At 59.9% G+C, this 17,683-nt stretch overlaps 2 protein-coding genes across 11 annotated transcripts in view; both read left to right on the forward strand.

The window, feature by feature from the left end:
- Window positions 1-3,362, forward strand: part of ACIN1 (apoptotic chromatin condensation inducer 1) — a 35,474-nt gene extending 32,112 nt beyond the window's left edge. For all 9 annotated transcript variants that reach the window (XM_075531294.1, XM_075531296.1, XM_075531295.1 and 6 more), the window contains 7 exons: window positions 25-166; window positions 388-533; window positions 879-986; window positions 1,108-1,215; window positions 1,397-1,721; window positions 1,798-1,898; window positions 2,439-3,362. In XM_075531294.1, the coding sequence (XP_075387409.1) occupies window positions 25-166; window positions 388-533; window positions 879-986; window positions 1,108-1,215; window positions 1,397-1,721; window positions 1,798-1,898; window positions 2,439-2,759 (1,251 nt within the window). In that variant the 3' untranslated portion in view covers window positions 2,760-3,362. The remainder of the gene's footprint in view (window positions 1-24; window positions 167-387; window positions 534-878; window positions 987-1,107; window positions 1,216-1,396; window positions 1,722-1,797; window positions 1,899-2,438) is intronic.
- A 2,649-nt stretch (window positions 3,363-6,011) lies between these two features.
- On the forward strand, window positions 6,012-16,995 carry CDH24 (cadherin 24). Of its 2 annotated transcripts, XR_012779719.1 has the most exons (12): window positions 6,012-6,328; window positions 6,497-6,791; window positions 6,949-7,068; window positions 7,142-7,309; window positions 7,468-7,655; window positions 8,007-8,260; window positions 9,025-9,161; window positions 12,498-12,619; window positions 12,700-12,811; window positions 13,002-13,250; window positions 15,635-16,633; window positions 16,741-16,995. XR_012779719.1 is itself a non-coding variant. In XM_075531574.1 (11 exons), exons 1-11 carry the CDS (start codon window positions 6,128-6,130, stop codon window positions 16,135-16,137), a joined length of 2,349 nt encoding a protein of 782 aa, XP_075387689.1. In that variant the 5' UTR covers window positions 6,012-6,127; the 3' UTR covers window positions 16,138-16,995. The 2 variants fall into 2 exon arrangements, 1 of the variants encoding a protein (XP_075387689.1); XM_075531574.1 differs by having other exon boundaries at window positions 15,635-16,995.
- The last annotated feature ends 688 nt before the right edge of the window (window positions 16,996-17,683 follow it).

Raw genomic sequence — 17,683 nt, forward strand, 5'->3', positions numbered from 1 at the left:
CGCCATTGTCTGGTGCCTTTGCAGGTAGTGCCTGCAGAGGGCCAGGAGAACGGGCAGAGGGAAGAAGAGGAAGAAGAGAAGGAGCCAGAAGCAGAACCCCCTGTAGCTCCGCAGGTTTCTGTAGAGGTGGCCATACCCCCACCTGTGGAGCATGAAGTAAAGAAAGGTGGGTGCCCGTCTCTAGCTCCCTGAATTCTCCTTTAAGTCATTTGCGATTCTCCCTCCTGCTAAGCAACCTGTGGGCTTGGTTTGAATCCATTTGATCTATGCATCTCCACTGGGAGATAGCCTAACACAGCCTGTGGTAGAATGAGGAGTAGGGACTAAGAACTGTGAGAGGTGAATGCTGTCTACTAAAAATTGTGTTTTATTTTTCAATTTTGCTAGTGACTTTAGGAGATACCTTAACCCGCCGTTCCATTAGCCAGCAGAAATCTGGAGTTTCCATCACAATTGATGACCCCGTCCGAACTGTTCAGGTGCCCTCCCCACCCCGAGGCAAGATCAGTACGATAGTCCACATCTCCAATTTGGTAAGTCTTGGTGTCTCGAGTTCCAGCTAAGTTGAGTGGTTTGCAGTTGGTTCGCCTTGGGTTTCTACTTCCTATGTTCACCTGCTAGACCCACCAGTTCCTCACCCTCTCTGTCTCCTTGTCACCTTGTGAGGTGATGCTGGTGTGGATTTCCTAGGGTCTATGAGGTCCGAGTCCCTGTGCTCACTGTCTGGTTTTCTTAGTAACCTGCTCCCACTCTCACGCCCATCCCTGAGCCCCTGGGAGCTGTACCCCTGTGGCAGCAGCACAGGAAATGTAAAGACCAGCTCCGTGAGCAGTGTCCGTGCCCTTTTCAAGTCTCTCACGCTCCATTTTTATCGGCAGGTTCGCCCCTTCACTTTAGGCCAACTGAAGGAATTGTTGGGGCGCACAGGAACCTTGGTGGAAGAGGCCTTCTGGATCGACAAGATTAAATCTCACTGCTTTGTAACGGTGAGCAGCCAAAGATGGTTCTTGGGGTGTCCATTTGATTTTGTGGCAGATAGGCCATGTGGACACATGAGAGGAGCTGGGGCGCCACTGTGACCCTTTGCCCTTTCCCTTTCTCTCTTAGTACTCAACAGTAGAGGAAGCCGTTGCTACCCGCACGGCTCTGCATGGGGTCAAATGGCCTCAGTCCAATCCCAAATTCCTGTGTGCTGACTATGCCGAGCAAGATGAGGTGAGAAACCTGGGGAAGGAGGGGAGCTGGCTCTCTGCTGGTGCCGGCTGAGCACCTGGCCAGCCCCGCCGTCACTGTTGTTCCGTTCTGTCCACTTGCCCCTCTGTTCTGGTTCTTGTCTCTGGGCCCAGTGCTGACTGACTTTCCATTCTGACTATCCATGTCTCTCCTCCACCTACAGCTGGACTATCACCGGGGCCTCTTGGTGGACCGCCCCTCTGAAACTAAAGCAGAGGAGCAAGGGGTCCCACGGCCCCTGCACCCCCTGCCCCTGCCCCCAGCCCAGCCACCACAGCATCCCCGGGCAGAGCAGCGGGAGCAGGAGCGTGCTGTGCGCGAACAATGGGCAGAGCGGGAACGGGAAATGGAGCGGAGGGAGAGAACCCGGTCGGAGCGTGAATGGGATCGAGACAAAGTTCGAGAAGGGCCCCGCTCTCGATCACGGTCCCGTGACCGCCGCCGCAAGGACCGTGCAAAGTCCAAAGAAAAGAAAAGTGAAAAGAAAGGTATGAGCTGTGGGGCGTGCATGCCCCCTAGCAGATGGGGAGGGGGCCCGGTCTTACTTGCTCTCTCTCACCCCAGAGAAAGCCCAGGAAGAACCACCCGCCAAGCTGCTGGATGACCTTTTCCGCAAGACCAAGGCAGCCCCCTGCATCTACTGGCTCCCACTCACTGACAGCCAGGTGAGTGCTCCCCTCAAGCCTGCCCACCTCCAGGCTGGGTTCCAGGGATGAAACCGGGTTAGGGAACAGGCCAAGTGAAGAGCCAGAGCAGGCAGGAATGAAGGTACGTGTTCCAGCCAAGCTGCTTGGAGCTTGATTTTTACTGAGAGCAAATTCACTTCGAATTTTGATTTTCATGAACACATTTCCTTTATTTTTAGTCTTTTAGAGGTGGTGAGCCCCTAAGGGATTTTCAGCGTGTGTGCTGGTACTGGGGGGGATAGGTATTTGTTCACATCTAGGGCGAGGGTTGCTAGGCCCGGGTGATGCCAGCTCCCTTTTGTTGGTATACAAGCGCAGACTTGACTGGAGAAGGATGCTCCGGGATAGGGCAGGTGTGGTTGCCAGAAACTCCCCCTCACTCATTTGCCTTGGGGCTTTGTTTCCTTTCCCATGGAGCCTGCAGCAGACCTGAGTTAGCACAGGGGTCCAGGTGTAGGTGGGCAAGGCGGGACTGCGGGGACAGGGCTAACCCCCTGATCTCTCTCTGCCTGCTTCCAGATTGTCCAGAAGGAGGCAGAGCGGGCTGAACGGGCCAAAGAGCGCGAGAAGCGCCGAAAGGAGCAAGAAGAAGAAGAACAAAAGGAGCGGGAAAAGGAAGCTGAGCGGGAACGGACCCGGCAGCTGGAGCGGGAGAAGCGACGCGAGCACAGCCGAGAGAGGGACAGGGAGAGGGAGAGAGAGAGAGAACGAGACAGGAGCGACAGGGACAGGGACAGGGAGCGAGAGCGAGGCCGGGAGAGGGATCGCCGAGACACCAAGCGCCACAGCAGGAGCCGGAGTCGGAGCACACCTGTGCGGGACCGGGGTGGGCGCCGCTAGCCCAGGAAAGCCAGGGAGAGCTGGAGGCCTCACCCACCCAGCTCCGGGGGAGCAGAAGGCCAGAGGGATAGGTACAATCTCCACCGCCGTGGAACCAAGGGTCTTTCACACCATTTGCCCAGTGCTGAAGTATGGCTGCCACCTGCCCCCACATATCACATGGAGCAGTTGGCCGCCGCCCCCCCCCCTCCCTGTTCCCTGTCTTGGGCCTTAGCCATCTCCTCTGGCCTTTGCCATGACGTTTCTGAGAGGGAAGAGCGAGGCTAGGGGGGGAGGTGATTGTCCCGGAAGTGGTGCCCCATGCCTCTTGCAGTTTTCTCCATCTTGCTCATCACCACCTTCGGGTATTCAACAGCCTCCTTTTGGGAACAGCCGGGGCCAGGACTGGGTCACCTATGAGCTGAATCAGCATCTCCTCCTGAGTCCCCGGGCCCCTGCAGTTCCCAGTCTTGTCCTGCAGCCCCTGCCTCTTACCCACCAAGCCCACCCACTGGTTCCACTTTATAGCCACCTTTTCCTTTTGTTCAATTCTTATTTTTATTTTTTTTATTATTAAATGATGTGGTCTATGGAAAATAATAAAAAAATCTGACTTAGTTTTAACTAGTGTGTGAGTGGCTTTCATTGGGTAGGAGCTGGGTGAGCCCAATCGGAGCCTGGCTCTAGCTGGGAGGGCACTGCATTCTGCACACCTTTCTTAAGCAGGGTCTTCACCGTCCACCTTCACCTGCAGTGGCTCTAAGCCAAAGGAGTGGTCCTTCCACACCTTGGGGGATAGAGGAAGAGCTGCCAACACCCGCCACCCCCGAAGCCCAAGTGGAATTGTGTAGCTCTGGCTGCACTTAGAGGAGTGGTAGGAGGGCAGTGCCCACTTCCCGCGGGCCTGGTCTGTGAGCCATTAGGCCTTGGGTCACCTGCTAGCTGCTGAGGCGCTTCCCGCAGCTGCCACCAGGGGGCGGTAGCCCCCGCCCGGGAGACGCCCGTAAAACCTCCCGGAAGGCTCCGCCGCCCGCCAATGTCGCGCCTCTGACCGCAACCCGATTGCCGGGACCCTTCTGCCACCCTTAGGTGCACCCTCGCCGACCACGCCACTGTGCCCCCCGCGGACTCCCAAAATGCCGCTGCGACCCACAGACCCACGCCGGTTCGGGAGCGGGGAGCCAGCCTCTCCGCAGTGGACTCCCTCCCGTCCCGGCACGCGGCGCTTGTAGCCCTTTGCCCCGCTGCGGGGACTTTCCGGCCACTTCCCGGCCCCGTGCACCCCTCCCCGCCCGCTGGGGGTTGGCGGGGCCTCCGGCGCCCGCCGCGCGCTGCAGGCCCGGCCCGGGAGGGGCGCCGCATCTGTATGCGCCCGGCAGCCTGCGAGCGTCGAGGGGCGGGCGCCAGCCGCCGCCCCCGCCCCCGCCCCCGCCGCGCGGGCCGGGCTGGCCGGGGAGGGTCGGAGGCTGGGCTCTCCTCTCCCGCGCGGCGCCGCGCGGGGCCGCCTCGCTCCTCCGCAGGCGGAGCCTCCTCCCCCGCCCCTCCGTCTCGCTGCCTTGTTCTCGCCGGGCGCTCAGACCTGCAGCGGAGCCGCGGCGCCCGCGCGCATCGCCTCTGGGCTGCGCCCCCGGAGCCGGCGGCGGGCTCGGGCCGGGGCGCGCCCCGCCAGCCCGGGGGGGGCCTCGGCACGCCAGGTAAGGGTGCCTGCCCGGGCTCGGGCCGAGGGCAGCCGGGGGCCCGCAGCCTGCGGGGCGGGGGTGTCTTCCGAGCGGTGCGCTCGCGGCCGGGCGCCCGCGGCCGGCTCCCTTCTCCCGCGCTCTTGCCCTCGCTTCGCTCTCCTTCTTTTTCCCCATTTCCTTCTTCGATTTCGCTTCAGCCTGCCTTCTCTCTGCCGGGCTGCCTGTTCTGCCCCTTCCTCCCGCCTCCGTCTCCGGATCCTTCCTTCTCTCTCCCTCTTGCCCTTTTCCCGTCTTCTCGCCCTCTTCGCTTTTTCCTTTCCCTCCTTTCCTGCCTTTCTCCTGGCCCCCCTCCGTCCCCTCTCCCCTCCTCCCCTCTTCCCTTCCTGCTCCGTTTCCCACTCCTCTGGCCCCCTTCTTTCTGCTCCCGCGCCCCCCCCCTACCCCCGGCTTCCCTCTTCCCCCAGGGGGAGCAGACTGGCAGGTGTGTGTGTGTTCTGTGTTCGCGGGAGGAGGAGCGGAGCAGCGGCAGCTACCTGAGGGGTCCCCGCTAGGAGGAGCGGGAGAGGGGTCCTCGCTCCCTCTCTTCCCGGCAGGCTCTCCCTACCTCGCCCCTCCTGGCGGCTCCCTCTCCCAGAATGAAGTTCCTGGAGGGAGGCCTGGTGTGACCCTCCCACCGCTGAGAACTGCCCCTGCCTGTTCATCTCTCTCTCTCTCTCCCTCTCTCTCTCTCTCTCTCTCTGAAAGCCCATCTGCCCCCAGTGCCCCATTCCCAAGCCTAGTACCCAGGACTCCTTTCTGCCACCTTTAATCTCTTTCCTTAGTCTCTTGCTGCCATCTGTCTGTCTCTGTGTCTCCTCCAGTTTTCTCTGTCTCTGTCAGGCAGTCCTTGAGTCTCGCTCTCAACCTCAATCACACTCATTCTCCAGCTTCTGTCTCCCTTCCTGGCACACCCCCCACACCTGTGCCCCTCCCCAGCCCCACCCCTTCACCCCTTGTCTCATCCCACCCCATCCTCCTTCCACCACCCCCATCCCTGCACCCTACTCTTCCAGCTTAGGCACTCATCTGCCTCTGAGCCCAGTCCCCCGACTGCCGGGCAGGGTGGGCAGGGGTAGGGTGTGGAGAAGCGGATGTCCCCACCCTGCTTCACAGCCCTGCCTTAAACTGTACCCTTGACATCTCTGATCCAGACCTGGGCAGCCCCCTACAGCTACACCTCTGTTAAGCCCAATCCATGAATGTTAAGCCCTTTCTCTGGTAACCCCACGTCACTGTATGGCAGACCTGGAAACGGCAGGGGCCCTATTGGGGGCTCCAAGCCCTGCCAGCACCACCACCCCCTTGCGTTCTCGACCCCAGATGCCCAGCTCAGACTTGACTGGCTGGAGAGTTCTCAGCATGGAGGGTGGGAGGGGAACATAGGCAGAGCCTGGCCGGTGGGCAGGATCTGGTTGGCTGCTCGCTGTTGTAGTGGGTTCTGGGCAGTGGGTGTCTGCTTCCTTGGCAGTCTGAGCTTCGGATCTAAATGTGTTGAGGGTGGGGAGGCATGGGTGCTAAGAGTTTCCTTGACCCCAACCCTGTCCTGCAGGTGAGGATCCATGGGGTAGCCCCAGCACCTCTGCCCCTGCAGCCCAGCAGCTCATGGGCCGCCCAGCCTGGCCCAGCCTCGGCGTCTGGGGCCCGTGAACAGAGGCCCGGCCGGAGCCCAACATGTGGGGCCTGGTGAGGTTCCTGCTGGCCTGGCTGGGAGGCTGGGGCTGCGTGGGGCGCTTGGCAGCCCCAGCCGGAGTCTGGGCAGGGTCCCGGGTGGGGCCAGGACCCAGCCTAATGAGGACACGGAGGAGCTGGGTCTGGAACCAGTTCTTTGTCATTGAAGAATATGCCGGTCCCGAGCCTGTCCTCATTGGCAAGGTAAGGATCACCCCTTCCTAGGTCGACTCTGACGCAGGAGGCCCTTGGGTACTGCATGGCAACCTTGCCACTCTGGCATTGACCTTGCTCCCCCTCCCGCATCCCAACTCCCAACACATCCTAAGCCCGGCCTCTTGAACTTCTGTTCCTGCCCTTGGACCTCTACAGCTGCACTCTGATGTGGACAGGGGTGAGGGCCGCACCAAGTACCTGCTGACCGGGGAGGGGGCAGGCACTGTCTTTGTCATCGACGAGGCCACAGGGAACATTCATGTCACCAAGAGTCTGGACCGGGAGGAGAAGGCCCAATATGTGCTACTGGCCCAGGCTGTGGACCGAGCCTCCAACCGACCCCTTGAGCCCCCATCAGAATTCATCATCAAGGTGCAGGACATCAACGACAACCCGCCCGTCTTCCCCCTGGGGCCCTACCACGCTACTGTGCCCGAGATGTCCAATGTTGGTGAGTATCCCTGGACCCCAGTGGCCTTCCCTATTGCTGTCTGCCCGCAAACCCACCTCCTTCACGCCCCCCCCCACACACACACCGTGGGCCCCCAGTATCTGCTCTTCTTCCCCACCTGGGCCCACCCCTGCTGAGTGAGCACCCCTCCCCACAGGCACATCCGTGATCCAAGTGACAGCTCACGACGCCGATGACCCCAGCTACGGGAATAGTGCCAAGCTGGTGTACACCGTCCTGGATGGTCTGCCTTTCTTCTCAGTGGACCCCCAGACTGGTGAGATCAGAGCTGGGGAGCCTGGTGGCACAGCCCCGGGGCCGCGGCCCCCTGACCCGTTGTCTCCCCACAGGAGTGGTGCGCACCGCCATCCCCAACATGGATCGGGAGACGCAAGAGGAGTTCTTGGTGGTCATCCAGGCCAAGGACATGGGTGGCCACATGGGGGGGCTGTCGGGCAGCACAACGGTCACGGTCACCCTCAGCGATGTCAACGACAACCCCCCCAAGTTCCCTCAGAGTAAGGGACCGAGGCTGCTGGAGCTACCCTTTGACATCCCGCCCCTTGTCCCACCCCCACCCCCCCTCCCACCCCGGCTCTAGGAGGAAGAAGCTGTGGGAGCAGGGCTGGAGGCTGGGGCCGCTCTCCGATTGCTGTCTCCCTCACCTACCCCCAAGGCTTGTACCAGTTCTCCGTGGTGGAGACAGCTGGGCCGGGCACCCTGGTGGGCCGTCTGCGGGCCCAGGACCCGGACCTGGGAGACAACGCCCTCATGGCCTATAGCATCCTAGACGGGGAGGGCGCCCAGGCGTTCAGCATCAGCACGGACGCCCAGGGCCGAGATGGGCTCCTCACCGTGCGCAAGGTTAGCCTGCCGCGCCCCCCTTGCCCCCCCACCCCCCCGAGCCGAGGGATGCTCAGGCTGCCTCTCCACCGGTACCCTCCACTCCGCCCACAGCAAGCTGCGGGGTCTTCCCATGAGGACTTAAGGCTCGGAGACGGAAGGGGCTGGCTCGGATAGAGCTGGGGTGGACCTGGGGGTGCTGATGACTCCGTAATCTGCCCACCTGGGTGGCCACCAAAGCCACTGCCCCTCTGGACGCCTCTCCTCTGTACAGGACTGAGCTCTGGCTCCTCCCCTGCCCGCCGGGAGCCTGGGAGCCTGGGAGCCTGGGCCTGTCCCCACCACCCACTCCTCACCTCCTCCCACCTCTAGGCCCTAGACTTTGAGACCCGGCGCTCCTACTCCTTCCGCGTGGAGGCCACCAACACACTCATCGACCCCGCCTACCTGCGGCGAGGGCCCTTCAAGGACGTGGCCTCAGTCCGTGTAGCAGTGCAGGACGCCCCGGAGCCTCCTGCCTTCACCCAGGCCTCCTACCACCTGGCAGTGGCCGAGAACAAGGCTCCTGGGGCCCTGGTGGGCCAAGTCTCTGCTGCAGATCTGGACTCACCGGCCAGTCCCATCAGGTGAGTTGGGCTGGGGGCCGGGGAAAGGCACATTCCCACCCCACCCTCCACTCCCCCTTTGCAGATGCCCAGCCTCAGGCAATTACACACACCCCACGACACCAACCCCCACCCCCAGACTGGGCCCTTGACTGCAAATCCCATTCACCTTCTTCCCTTTGGCTGGAAGGGGTGCAAGACCTGGCTCACTGGCTCCTCTACTGGTGGAGAGCAGGGGCACATTCCAGTGTCAGGTCAAGCAGATGCGCTGTCAGATCAAGAGTGATCGCTAGTGACCGCTGGTTGGCTCTACTGTCGCCGCCCCCCCCCCGCCCCCTGCAGTGTGCCCCCTTGATCACGCTCACGTTGGAAATGAGCATTGTCATAAGCACTTGTTTCAGAGGTGAAGCAGCGTGCCCAAGATGACACCCAAAGTGGCAGACCCCGGAGTCAGGCTCTGATGTGCCTGTTCCCAGCAACCACTGAGCACTGGGCGTCTCCCAGCTGGGGGCTGAGTGAGCAGAGGTGGACATGCCTTGCCACACTAGAACTCAGGTCCTTGGGTCCTCAGAACAGGGCCCAGACAGACGTCGGCTGAAAGACGGGTGGTGTCTGTTTGTCTGCTTGCCCCTCTTGCCCAAGGATCCCCAGGGCTGTTTGCCTTTGAAGGGAACTCCCGCCCCAGCATGGGGCAAGTTCAGCTGGGGCCTCTGCGGACAGACAGGAGCCCAGACAGGACAGGACAGCAGACTGCAGACCCGCCCCCAGCACACTGTCTCCCCCAGGTACTCCATCCTACCCCACTCGGATCTGGAGCGGTGCTTCTCCATTGGACCCGAGGACGGGGCCATCCGCACAGCTGCGCCCCTGGACCGCGAGGCCCGGATCTGGCACAACCTCACGGTGCTGGCCACAGAGCTGGGTGAGTAGCCAGGGGAGGAAGGGCTGTATGAGTGCGTGTGGGGGAAGGTCCTGGGCCTGGACCCTCACCATCAGGCCAAGCGAGTCATCAGGGCAGGGCTGAACATTCCCACCCCTCTGCTGACTTGTCCCAGCCCAGAAATAAACGGAACCTCAAGGAGCACCCAACTCCTAAATAACCCCAGCCTGAGCCTCAGCAGCCCTGCCCTGGCCACTGGGCAGCTCCCAAACAGGGGCATAGTGGGGGTGGGGGTGGGGGAGTGGGCAAGAAAGAAGTGGACATCTTTGGAGGCTGAAAAGGAGGGCATTCCTCAGCTGAGGAGGCCACCAGCAAACCCCTCACCCCCCACTCTTGAGAAGCCCTGCTGAGGAGGGAGGAGGGAAGGCCCCCCTCTTTTGTGCCTCCACAGCCTGGAGGGGGAGGGGCTAAGTGGCTCCCTCTGTCTGCTCAGGGAGGGAGCCCCCCTCCTCTTTAAAAACAGCCCCTCCTCACCGTCCCCAAAGGAAGTCCCCATGGGGTCCCCTTTACCCTACTCCCTGCATCCCGTATGTATATGTATATGTAGCTGTGTGTGAGGGTGTTTGTGCATGTGGATAAAAAAGGTGCAATGTAATTCGTGTGAATGAGAACACACACACCTAGTTGTGTGTGTGTCTGTAACTGGATATGGATGCATTTCTGTGGGGCTGTATTATTTGTGCGTATGTGCAACTGACTGTGATGGAGTGTAGACGGAGCTGTCTGGGTCTGTCGTGTGTAGGCGGGTGTGTGGAGTCAGATTGGAATGACTTACTGACGGCTTGTCGTGTGTCAGGCACTGTGCTAAGCACAGTTCGTGGATGAATTCGTTTCCTCAGCAGCACAGCTCTGTGAGGTAGGGACTGCTATTCCCCCATTTTCAAGTGAGGACCCTCAGGCAAAAAGAGGTTCAGTCACTCTGCAGGGCCTCGTGGGATCAAGCCGTGACGCCCTCAAACCCAGACCGGCTGCAGTCTGAGCGGCGGCCACCGCCTTCAGGCCGCTTTCCACACAGGAGGGCGTCTCAGAGTCCTGGAGGGGGACCGCGAAGACAGTGCACGGTGACTCTGAGCTCTCTGAAGCCTCCCTCTCAGTGCTTATTGTGATGCACATGTACAACTGTGCACATGGCGCTGCGTGTGTGTGTAGTTTTGCATATGCATGTGCTTGTTCCTGTGTGTATGTATTTGTATACACACATGTATGTAATATATAGACACACATACGTCCGTGCCACACCAAAACCTCCAAACTGTCAGCCATCGATCAAGTCACTGCCAACTGTTTCCAGGCGTAGGAAGCCCCATCTTTCTCCCAGCGAGCAGCTGGTGGTTTTGAACGGCGGACCTTTGGATCGCAGCCCAGCGCACAGCCACCCTGTCACCAGAGCTCCTCGTGTACACCTAGCACATGCAGGGTTATGCACCGCATAGATGTTCATTTGTGCAACGTTCTGCTGTGTGTGCGAGAAGGCTTCCAAAAGCTCAGGGGACAAACTCACTTATCTGGCCATTCCATTTTTCCACGATTTCTTGAAGTCCTTCATATGCCATGGTCACCAAGGTTACATGTGACAGAGTCCAGAAAATGCCAATCGGAGCTGGAGGCAGTGAATGCAGCAGCTTAACGCAGGCGACATGTGTGTCTCGTGTCTCGTACATGCAAATTGATTGCCCTGCCAGGGCATGACGGTACCGTCCATGCATCACCTGCAGTGCCTACATGTGCCTTGGTCGCCATGGGGGCTCCTCTGTGACATACGGCCTGGACTGTACTGCACTTTCTATCTAAAAACTTTGTCTCGGAGATGGCAGCAGACAATCTTGCGTCTCCCACGTCTCTTGAGTGTTGTAACATCCCAAGTGCAGCAAGACCAGGGAGCGCAGAGCAGACGGGTCGCTGCACCTCGTGAAGATGCTGAAACACACCGAGAACTCTCCAGGCCGTGAGAGGATTGGCCCCGCTGAGAGCCCAGGCTCACACAGGCGGGAGAGGGGCCTCTCTTCCATATGCCGCCTTCGCTGATGCCCCAGATGAGGACACGTCACGAGAGTGGATCCCTGTCAGCATGTTGGCTGGCACCTCGGCTAAGGCGCCCAGCTGGGTCACGATGCTTAAAGAGAAAGCAGGACCAGACTCCAATGACAGGGTGCTTACGCAACGTCCAGACCCCATAATGCACTGCTGTAGACATGGACTAACGCTTAATTAGATCTACGAGGGACTTCAGTGCGTTGACAAATGGATTAAGTGATCATGGGACTTTTCCATGATCTTTCTAAAGCCCCCTCATGTGTGCTTGTGCACACTTATGTAGACATAGCTCTGTGTGTATGTGTGTGTGCTCTCACTGGCCTATCACCATCCTGCCGAGTCCTGTCCCTGACACCACCCTGAAACAGACTAGAAGGCCCTGGGCCCCTAAAGCAGGCAAGGGAAGGAGTGGGCCCCCATCACCATCCCCACCCCTGTCTCTGGAACCTGCTGGACTCTTCATTCAGCCCCTCCCTCCAGAGTCAGCTAGTCTGTCCTCTGCTGGAGGGCAGGCTTAGGCGAGCTGGGCCCGCGCTAGGCAAGAACACACACTCCATTTTCACTTGGCCGCCATGGACAGGGAGGGGCGGACAAGGGACAGCCCTGGCTGGCCTGGGCGCTGCACCCTCTGGTCATGCGGCTCTCCCTCCCCAAGGTCAATTGAGTAATCTCATTGCTGCACCACAGCCTCCCCACTGATGGGGCGTGTGTGTGTGTGTGTGTGTGTGTGTGTGTGTGTGTGTGCATGTCTGTGTCCAAACGCATTCCCTGGGCCATGGGGCTGACACTGTATCCCGTGTGTACTTGGAACATTTATTTCATGTGTGTTACATGTACTCCTGACTGTACGCTGGGCCTATGGTACACACTATGTGTTTGTATTTCATGGCTGTTGTCTGTGTGCCACCTATGTCCCGTCTGCTTGCTTCACACGTATGCTGCCTGGCTCTGCACATGGGTTATGTGTACATGTCTCCTGGGTGCTGCCTTCCTGTGCTGTGGATGGGTGGTCTTGGTGGTCCGGCATGAATGTTGTGTGCGTGCACTAGGTACTGTTCATACTGTTCATTCACGGCACATGTTTTGCTGCTTGTGTATTTCATGCCTGTTTCGTGTGTGACATGAAATACCTGTGGTATCCCTGTGCATGCTCTCTACGTGTTTTGTACTTTGTGCCTACTCCATACCGCTAAATGCTGCCTGCGGCATCCGTGTGTCTTCTCTCGATGTGCGCGCGCGCGTGTGTGTACGTGTGGGGTGTATGTGTCTGTGTTCTGTCTTCAGACAGCTCCGCACAGGCCTCCCAGGTGCAGGTGGCTGTCCAGACCCTGGATGAGAATGACAACGCCCCTCAGCTGGCTGAGCCCTACGACACCTTTGTGTGTGACTCTGCAGCCCCCGGGCAGGTGAGCCGCTGAGACACAGGGATGGGGCCGCATGCCCTTCAGCTTCCTGCCCCATACAAAGGGTCTCGTCTTCCTCACAGCTGATTCAGATCATCCGCGCCCTGGACAGAGACGAGGTCGGCAACAGCAGCCGGGTCTCCCTACAAGGCCCTGTGGGCCCTGAGGCCAACTTCACTGTCCGGGACAACCTAGGTGAGTGTCCTGGTACACCCACTCCAGTGTGTGCCTCCCTGCCCTGGCACACCCCAGCCCCGCCTGCCTGGCCCTACCCTGTACCCTCCAATCAGCTGTTTGCTGCTGCCTGGCTGTCCGTGGGAAGATGGCTCCCCGGGCCAGACTGACCTCACCAGGAAGGTGTCCCAACATCTCCCCCCTCCTACAGATGGCTCCGCCAGCCTGCTGCTGCCCTCCCGCCCTGCTCCGCCACGCCAAGCCCCCTACCTGGTGCCCATAGAACTGTGGGACTGGGGGCAGCCAGCACTGAGCAGCACAGTCACAGTGACAGTCAGCGTGTGCCGCTGTCGGCCCGATGGCTCGGTGGCGTCCTGCCGGCCCGAAGCACAGCTCTCTCCTGCTGGGCTCAGCACCGGGGCCCTGCTTGCCATCGTCACCTGTGTGGGCACCCTGCTTGGTGAGTCCGGTCGCAGTGGGATGGAGACTGGGCTATAGATGCACTGGGACTGGGTCCCTCACATGCCTGGAACGTGCCCACTGCCTGGCACGTCCAAGAGATAGGCTCTGGGCCCTGCCCCTGAATGGCCATGCCACAGTGACAGTATCGAGCCATGGCTTCTGGCCCATCACCGTGGGGTCTTCCTTTGATGGTCCTACGAGGCTGTCTTAGTTAGAAAATGCTGCGACGGCAGACATATTGCAGGAACGGCTTTGACAAACAAGCGTGTTTTCGTAGAGTAGGAGGCTGGGAGTCTGAAGACTGGCTCTCTGTCCCCTCTGGAAGAAGATCCTTGCCGCTTCCCCGCTTCTGCTCCTGGGCGCTCTTCATCCATGAGGCCTGGCTTCTCTCCGCATGTCTGCTTCTTTCCTTTGTTTATTTCACCTCTTTTAGAAGACACATCCCACACAGATCCTGTCCCATTAACATAACAAACACAAGCCCTTCCCAAGTGGAGTTATAAGCACAGGCAGAGAGGTTAGACTGGACAACACATATTGGGGGGCGGGGGCATAATTTGCTCCATAACATTCCAGCCCCAACCCCTGCCAGATTCACTGCCTTGCCATATCACCCCATCACATCACTGTGCAAGTCTTAAATCAACTCCACGTCTTAAATCAACTCCACGTCTTAAATCGCCTAAATCAGAAAACAGGTGGGATGTGAAGCCTATTCATTCTGGGGCAAAAATGCCTCTTCACCTGTGTACCTATGAAATCTAAGGGCATTGGTGGAGCAGGCATAAGGTAGCCTTTCCATTACAAATGAGAGAAACTGGAGGGCTGATGGGGAAGTGGGGATCACGGGGCCCAAACAAGTCCATGTGACAGCAGAGCACATGGCACTACCTTGAACATAATCCTGTTCCCGGAGACCGCAGGAGCCAAGGCCCTGCCTGCCCTGCAGGGTTCTGGATGGTAGCCCTTGACCTTGGGCTTCAGCTCCACCTTCCAGGCGATAACACCCCTTCTGCTTCAGGCAGAACTTTCCTCCCTGGTCCATCCTCTCTGCCCAATCGGCCCTGTTCTTTGGCTGCTCAGACACGGCAGCCCCAACTCCACAACCAATTTGGCAATATCTGACTCTGAAGCCCAGGCGTGTGCGGCCCCGCACTTTGAAACCTGCCTGCAGATCCACTGACCCCCAGCTGCCTCAGAAAAGACCTTTCCTTTCCTTGACGGACAGCGGAGACAGCGCTTTGGGGGCATTTCCAAGAGGCAAACCGTTTCTTCTTTCTCTGTCTCCTTTGGTCTACCCAGGTGGTTGGTTAGACCCATCAGTTCACAGGTTTAATCTCTTTAACCAAAAGATGGGGGAGCCACATCCTTGGCGAACATTCTAGGACCCAGGTCCCTAGTGGAGACAACAGAACTTTCCCGATCTCCGTGTTCTGTTTTCATTTTGCACGGCTTCTTTGTAAGTCCATCTCCCTCCTGTGATTGGTGCGGAGAAACCCACGACCCCTTGAAGATCTCGCCTCGACAGCTCAGGAGCCGGATACCCAAGGTCATCACTTGACACGTTCCACCAACCGCTTGAACGCAATGCGGACAATCCTCTGCTACTGCATAAAAACCATCACCTTCCTTCCAGTGTCCATCACACGCTCACCCGTCCCTTTAAAGCCTCCCCAGAAGCCCATGTAATGGTCACATTGCCAGCAGCAGGCTGCTGCTGCTGCCCGGCGCATTCTCTAAAACGGGAGAGGCGGTCTCTATTGCTCGCCTCCCCCCCCCCATCCTTCCTCTACTTCATCCTCACCGCAATGGCCTTTGGTGTCCTGCCTACCGTGTCTTCAAGACAAGCTAGGCTTCTACGCTTGCACTCACTGCCATGGAGTCGATTCCGACTTGATAGGACCCAGGTAGAACTGCCCTGTGGGTTTTCTGAGACTGTGACTTTTTTCAGGAGTAGAAAGCCTCACCTTTCTTCCACAGGGCTGCTGGTGGTTTCCAACCACTGACCGTGCAGTTAGCAGCCCCAAGCATAACCCACGACACCCCCAGGGCTCCAGGTGCTTGAGACTCTTCCAGCCTCCGCCCACGACCCCATTCCAAAGCACACCCTCTTCCAGTACCAAATTCTGCCCTAGTCATCTTTGGGAGAAATATTCCACTGTACAACGCTGCCTGCGAGGCAGAGGGTGGGGGACGTGAAAGCCCCTTCCCTCCCGCGCCCGTGGGCACACGGCCAAGCCACGGGTCAGGCGGGATGTGAAGCCCGGAGCACGTGACCTCTTGGCCACAGTGCCTTTGGCGTGGCCTTGCCAGGCTGCCCCTGGAAGGGAAGCGGCGGCCCCCGGGGCTCAGCTCAGCGGCCCCCGGCGCTTCTCTCGCCAGCCCTGGTGCTGCTGTTCGCGGCCCTGCGGCGGCAGAAGCAGGAGTCCCTGATGGTGCTGGAGGAGGAGGACGTGCGCGAGAACATCATCACCTACGACGACGAGGGCGGCGGCGAGCAGGACACGGAGGCCTTCGACATCGCCGCGCTGCAGAACCCCGACGGGGCGGCGCCCCAGGCCCCCGGCCCGCCCGCGCGCCGCGACGTGCTGCCCCGCGCCCGCGCGCCGCGCCCCCCCAGGCCCCCCGGGCCGGCCGACGTGGCGCAGCTCCTGGCCCTGCGGCTCCGCGAGGCCGACGAGGACCCCGGGGTGCCGCCCTACGACTCGGTGCAGGTGTACGGCTACGAGGGCCGCGGCTCCTCGTGCGGCTCGCTCAGCTCCCTGGGCTCGGGCAGCGAGGCGGGCGGCGCCTCCGCGGGCCCCGCCGAGCCGCTGGACGACTGGGGGCCGCTCTTCCGCACGCTGGCCGAGCTGTACGGGGCCAAGGAGCCCCCAGCGCTCTGAGAGCCGCCGGCCCACCCGCCACGGCGGGGCAGCCCGCACAGGCCCTCGGAGTTGAGCCCCGAGGGGCCGGGGAGTGGGGGATCCGCCAGCCCTCCTGCCCCAGAGCACCCTCCACCCCCGTCCTCCCGAGTCCGTCTGTGTGTCTCTCCAGGTTTCTCTGTCTGCGTGTTTCTCTCCACTTCCCTCTGGGTCTGGGTCTGGGTCTCGCAGCTCCGACCCCAACCAACCTCTGTTCTCACGGTGGTTTCTCCAACGAGGCTACGTTTGTTTCTGTCCAGATTCTATTCGGAATCCCTCACTCACCTTGCTCTGCGCCCCCCACCATACACACGATGCTCTCTCTTGTCTTCCGCGCACACACACACCCTTCATTCTTCTGGGTCCCTGTGACTGGCTTGTTTTGGGTTGTCGTTTTTTTTCCTTTGTCCATCCCAAAAGCAAGAGAAACTTCCCAACCACTGCTGCCCACCCTCTTGCAGGGGATGCGCTGCCCCAGGTCAGTGCCCCAAACTTGTGTGGGCCATGGGGTGGGCTGAACCCCTTCTGCTGGGGGGGGTACCCAGGTCTCTAACCCCCTCTGCTCTGCCTCTCCTCTCCCTACAGACCTGCCCGCATGGTTCCATCCATCACTCCCGGCCTCGTCCTGGCCCCACTGGCCTCCAGCGGCCTCGAAGGAGCCAGCACCCCCCAGGGCGAGAGCTCCAGCACCCATGTGGCCACCTCCCTGGGGCTCTGCCCAGCTGTCAGCAGGCCCTGGGCAGCCCAGCCCTGGGCATTGTCTTGTGTGTGTTTCCAGACCCCAACGGGGATGGGAGGGAAGAGGCAGCTGGAGAAGCGGAAAAAGGGAGGAAGGGGAGGGGCCTCCATCTCTAATTTCATAATAAACACTTTATTTTGTAAAACTGGACTTCTTCTCTTTCTGCCCTCGGGTTTCCTTGTGCTGACAGATGGGGGAGGCTTAAGCTTCTCCTGCAGGAGCCCGGGCAGTGCAATGGTTACACATTGGGCTGAGGGCCACAGAGTCCCAAGTTCAAAACCAAGAGCTGCTGGAGGTCAGGGGGGAGAGAGCTGGGGGCCTTTCTACTCCTGTAAACAGGTACAGTCAGAGACACTATGAGTCGGCAGTGAATTGGGTTTGGTTTTGCTGGCTGCCCAGGGGCAAGGTCAATAGAGGGAAATTTGAGTTCATTCAGGAGCAGAAGTGAGGAGAAAATGACATCACTGCCTCCCCACCACCACCGATCTCAGGGTTCCTGTTGATCTCAAACTGGAAGGCAATTAAATATGGAGATTGGCCAGAGGGGCCAGGAGAGCTACCTGAAAGACCAAAGGGAAGAGCAAGAGGGGTTCAGAGGAGAGAGAAATTGGGATGGAGAAAAGAAGGGGCCTAGCAACCTCTCCTGGGAAAGGGTGAGCCAGGGTGAGTCATGTGGAATCTGGGTCCACCGTCCCCACTTTCAATCTCCCCCAGGCTCGGGTCACGAGAGTGGGGCAGGGGGAGACACAGAGCTCTGGTGGCTACTCAGGGACAGGGTCAGTGAGGGTA

Source organism: Tenrec ecaudatus, chromosome 14, assembly GCF_050624435.1.
Source record: "Tenrec ecaudatus isolate mTenEca1 chromosome 14, mTenEca1.hap1, whole genome shotgun sequence".
Taxonomy (NCBI): Eukaryota; Metazoa; Chordata; class Mammalia; order Afrosoricida; family Tenrecidae; genus Tenrec; species Tenrec ecaudatus.

Bases quoted from the DNA above. Each gene is read 5' to 3' on its own strand.
- CDH24 (XM_075531574.1), top strand. From the start codon at position 6,128: ATGTGGGGCCTGGTGAGGTTCCTGCTGGCCTGGCTGGGAGGCTGGGGC. The intron at 7,069-7,141 runs GTGAGATCAGAG...GTCTCCCCACAG, and splicing joins CTCAGTGGACCCCCAGACTG to GAGTGGTGCGCACCGCCATC. The intron at 9,162-12,497 runs GTGAGTAGCCAG...TTCTGTCTTCAG, and splicing joins GGTGCTGGCCACAGAGCTGG to ACAGCTCCGCACAGGCCTCC.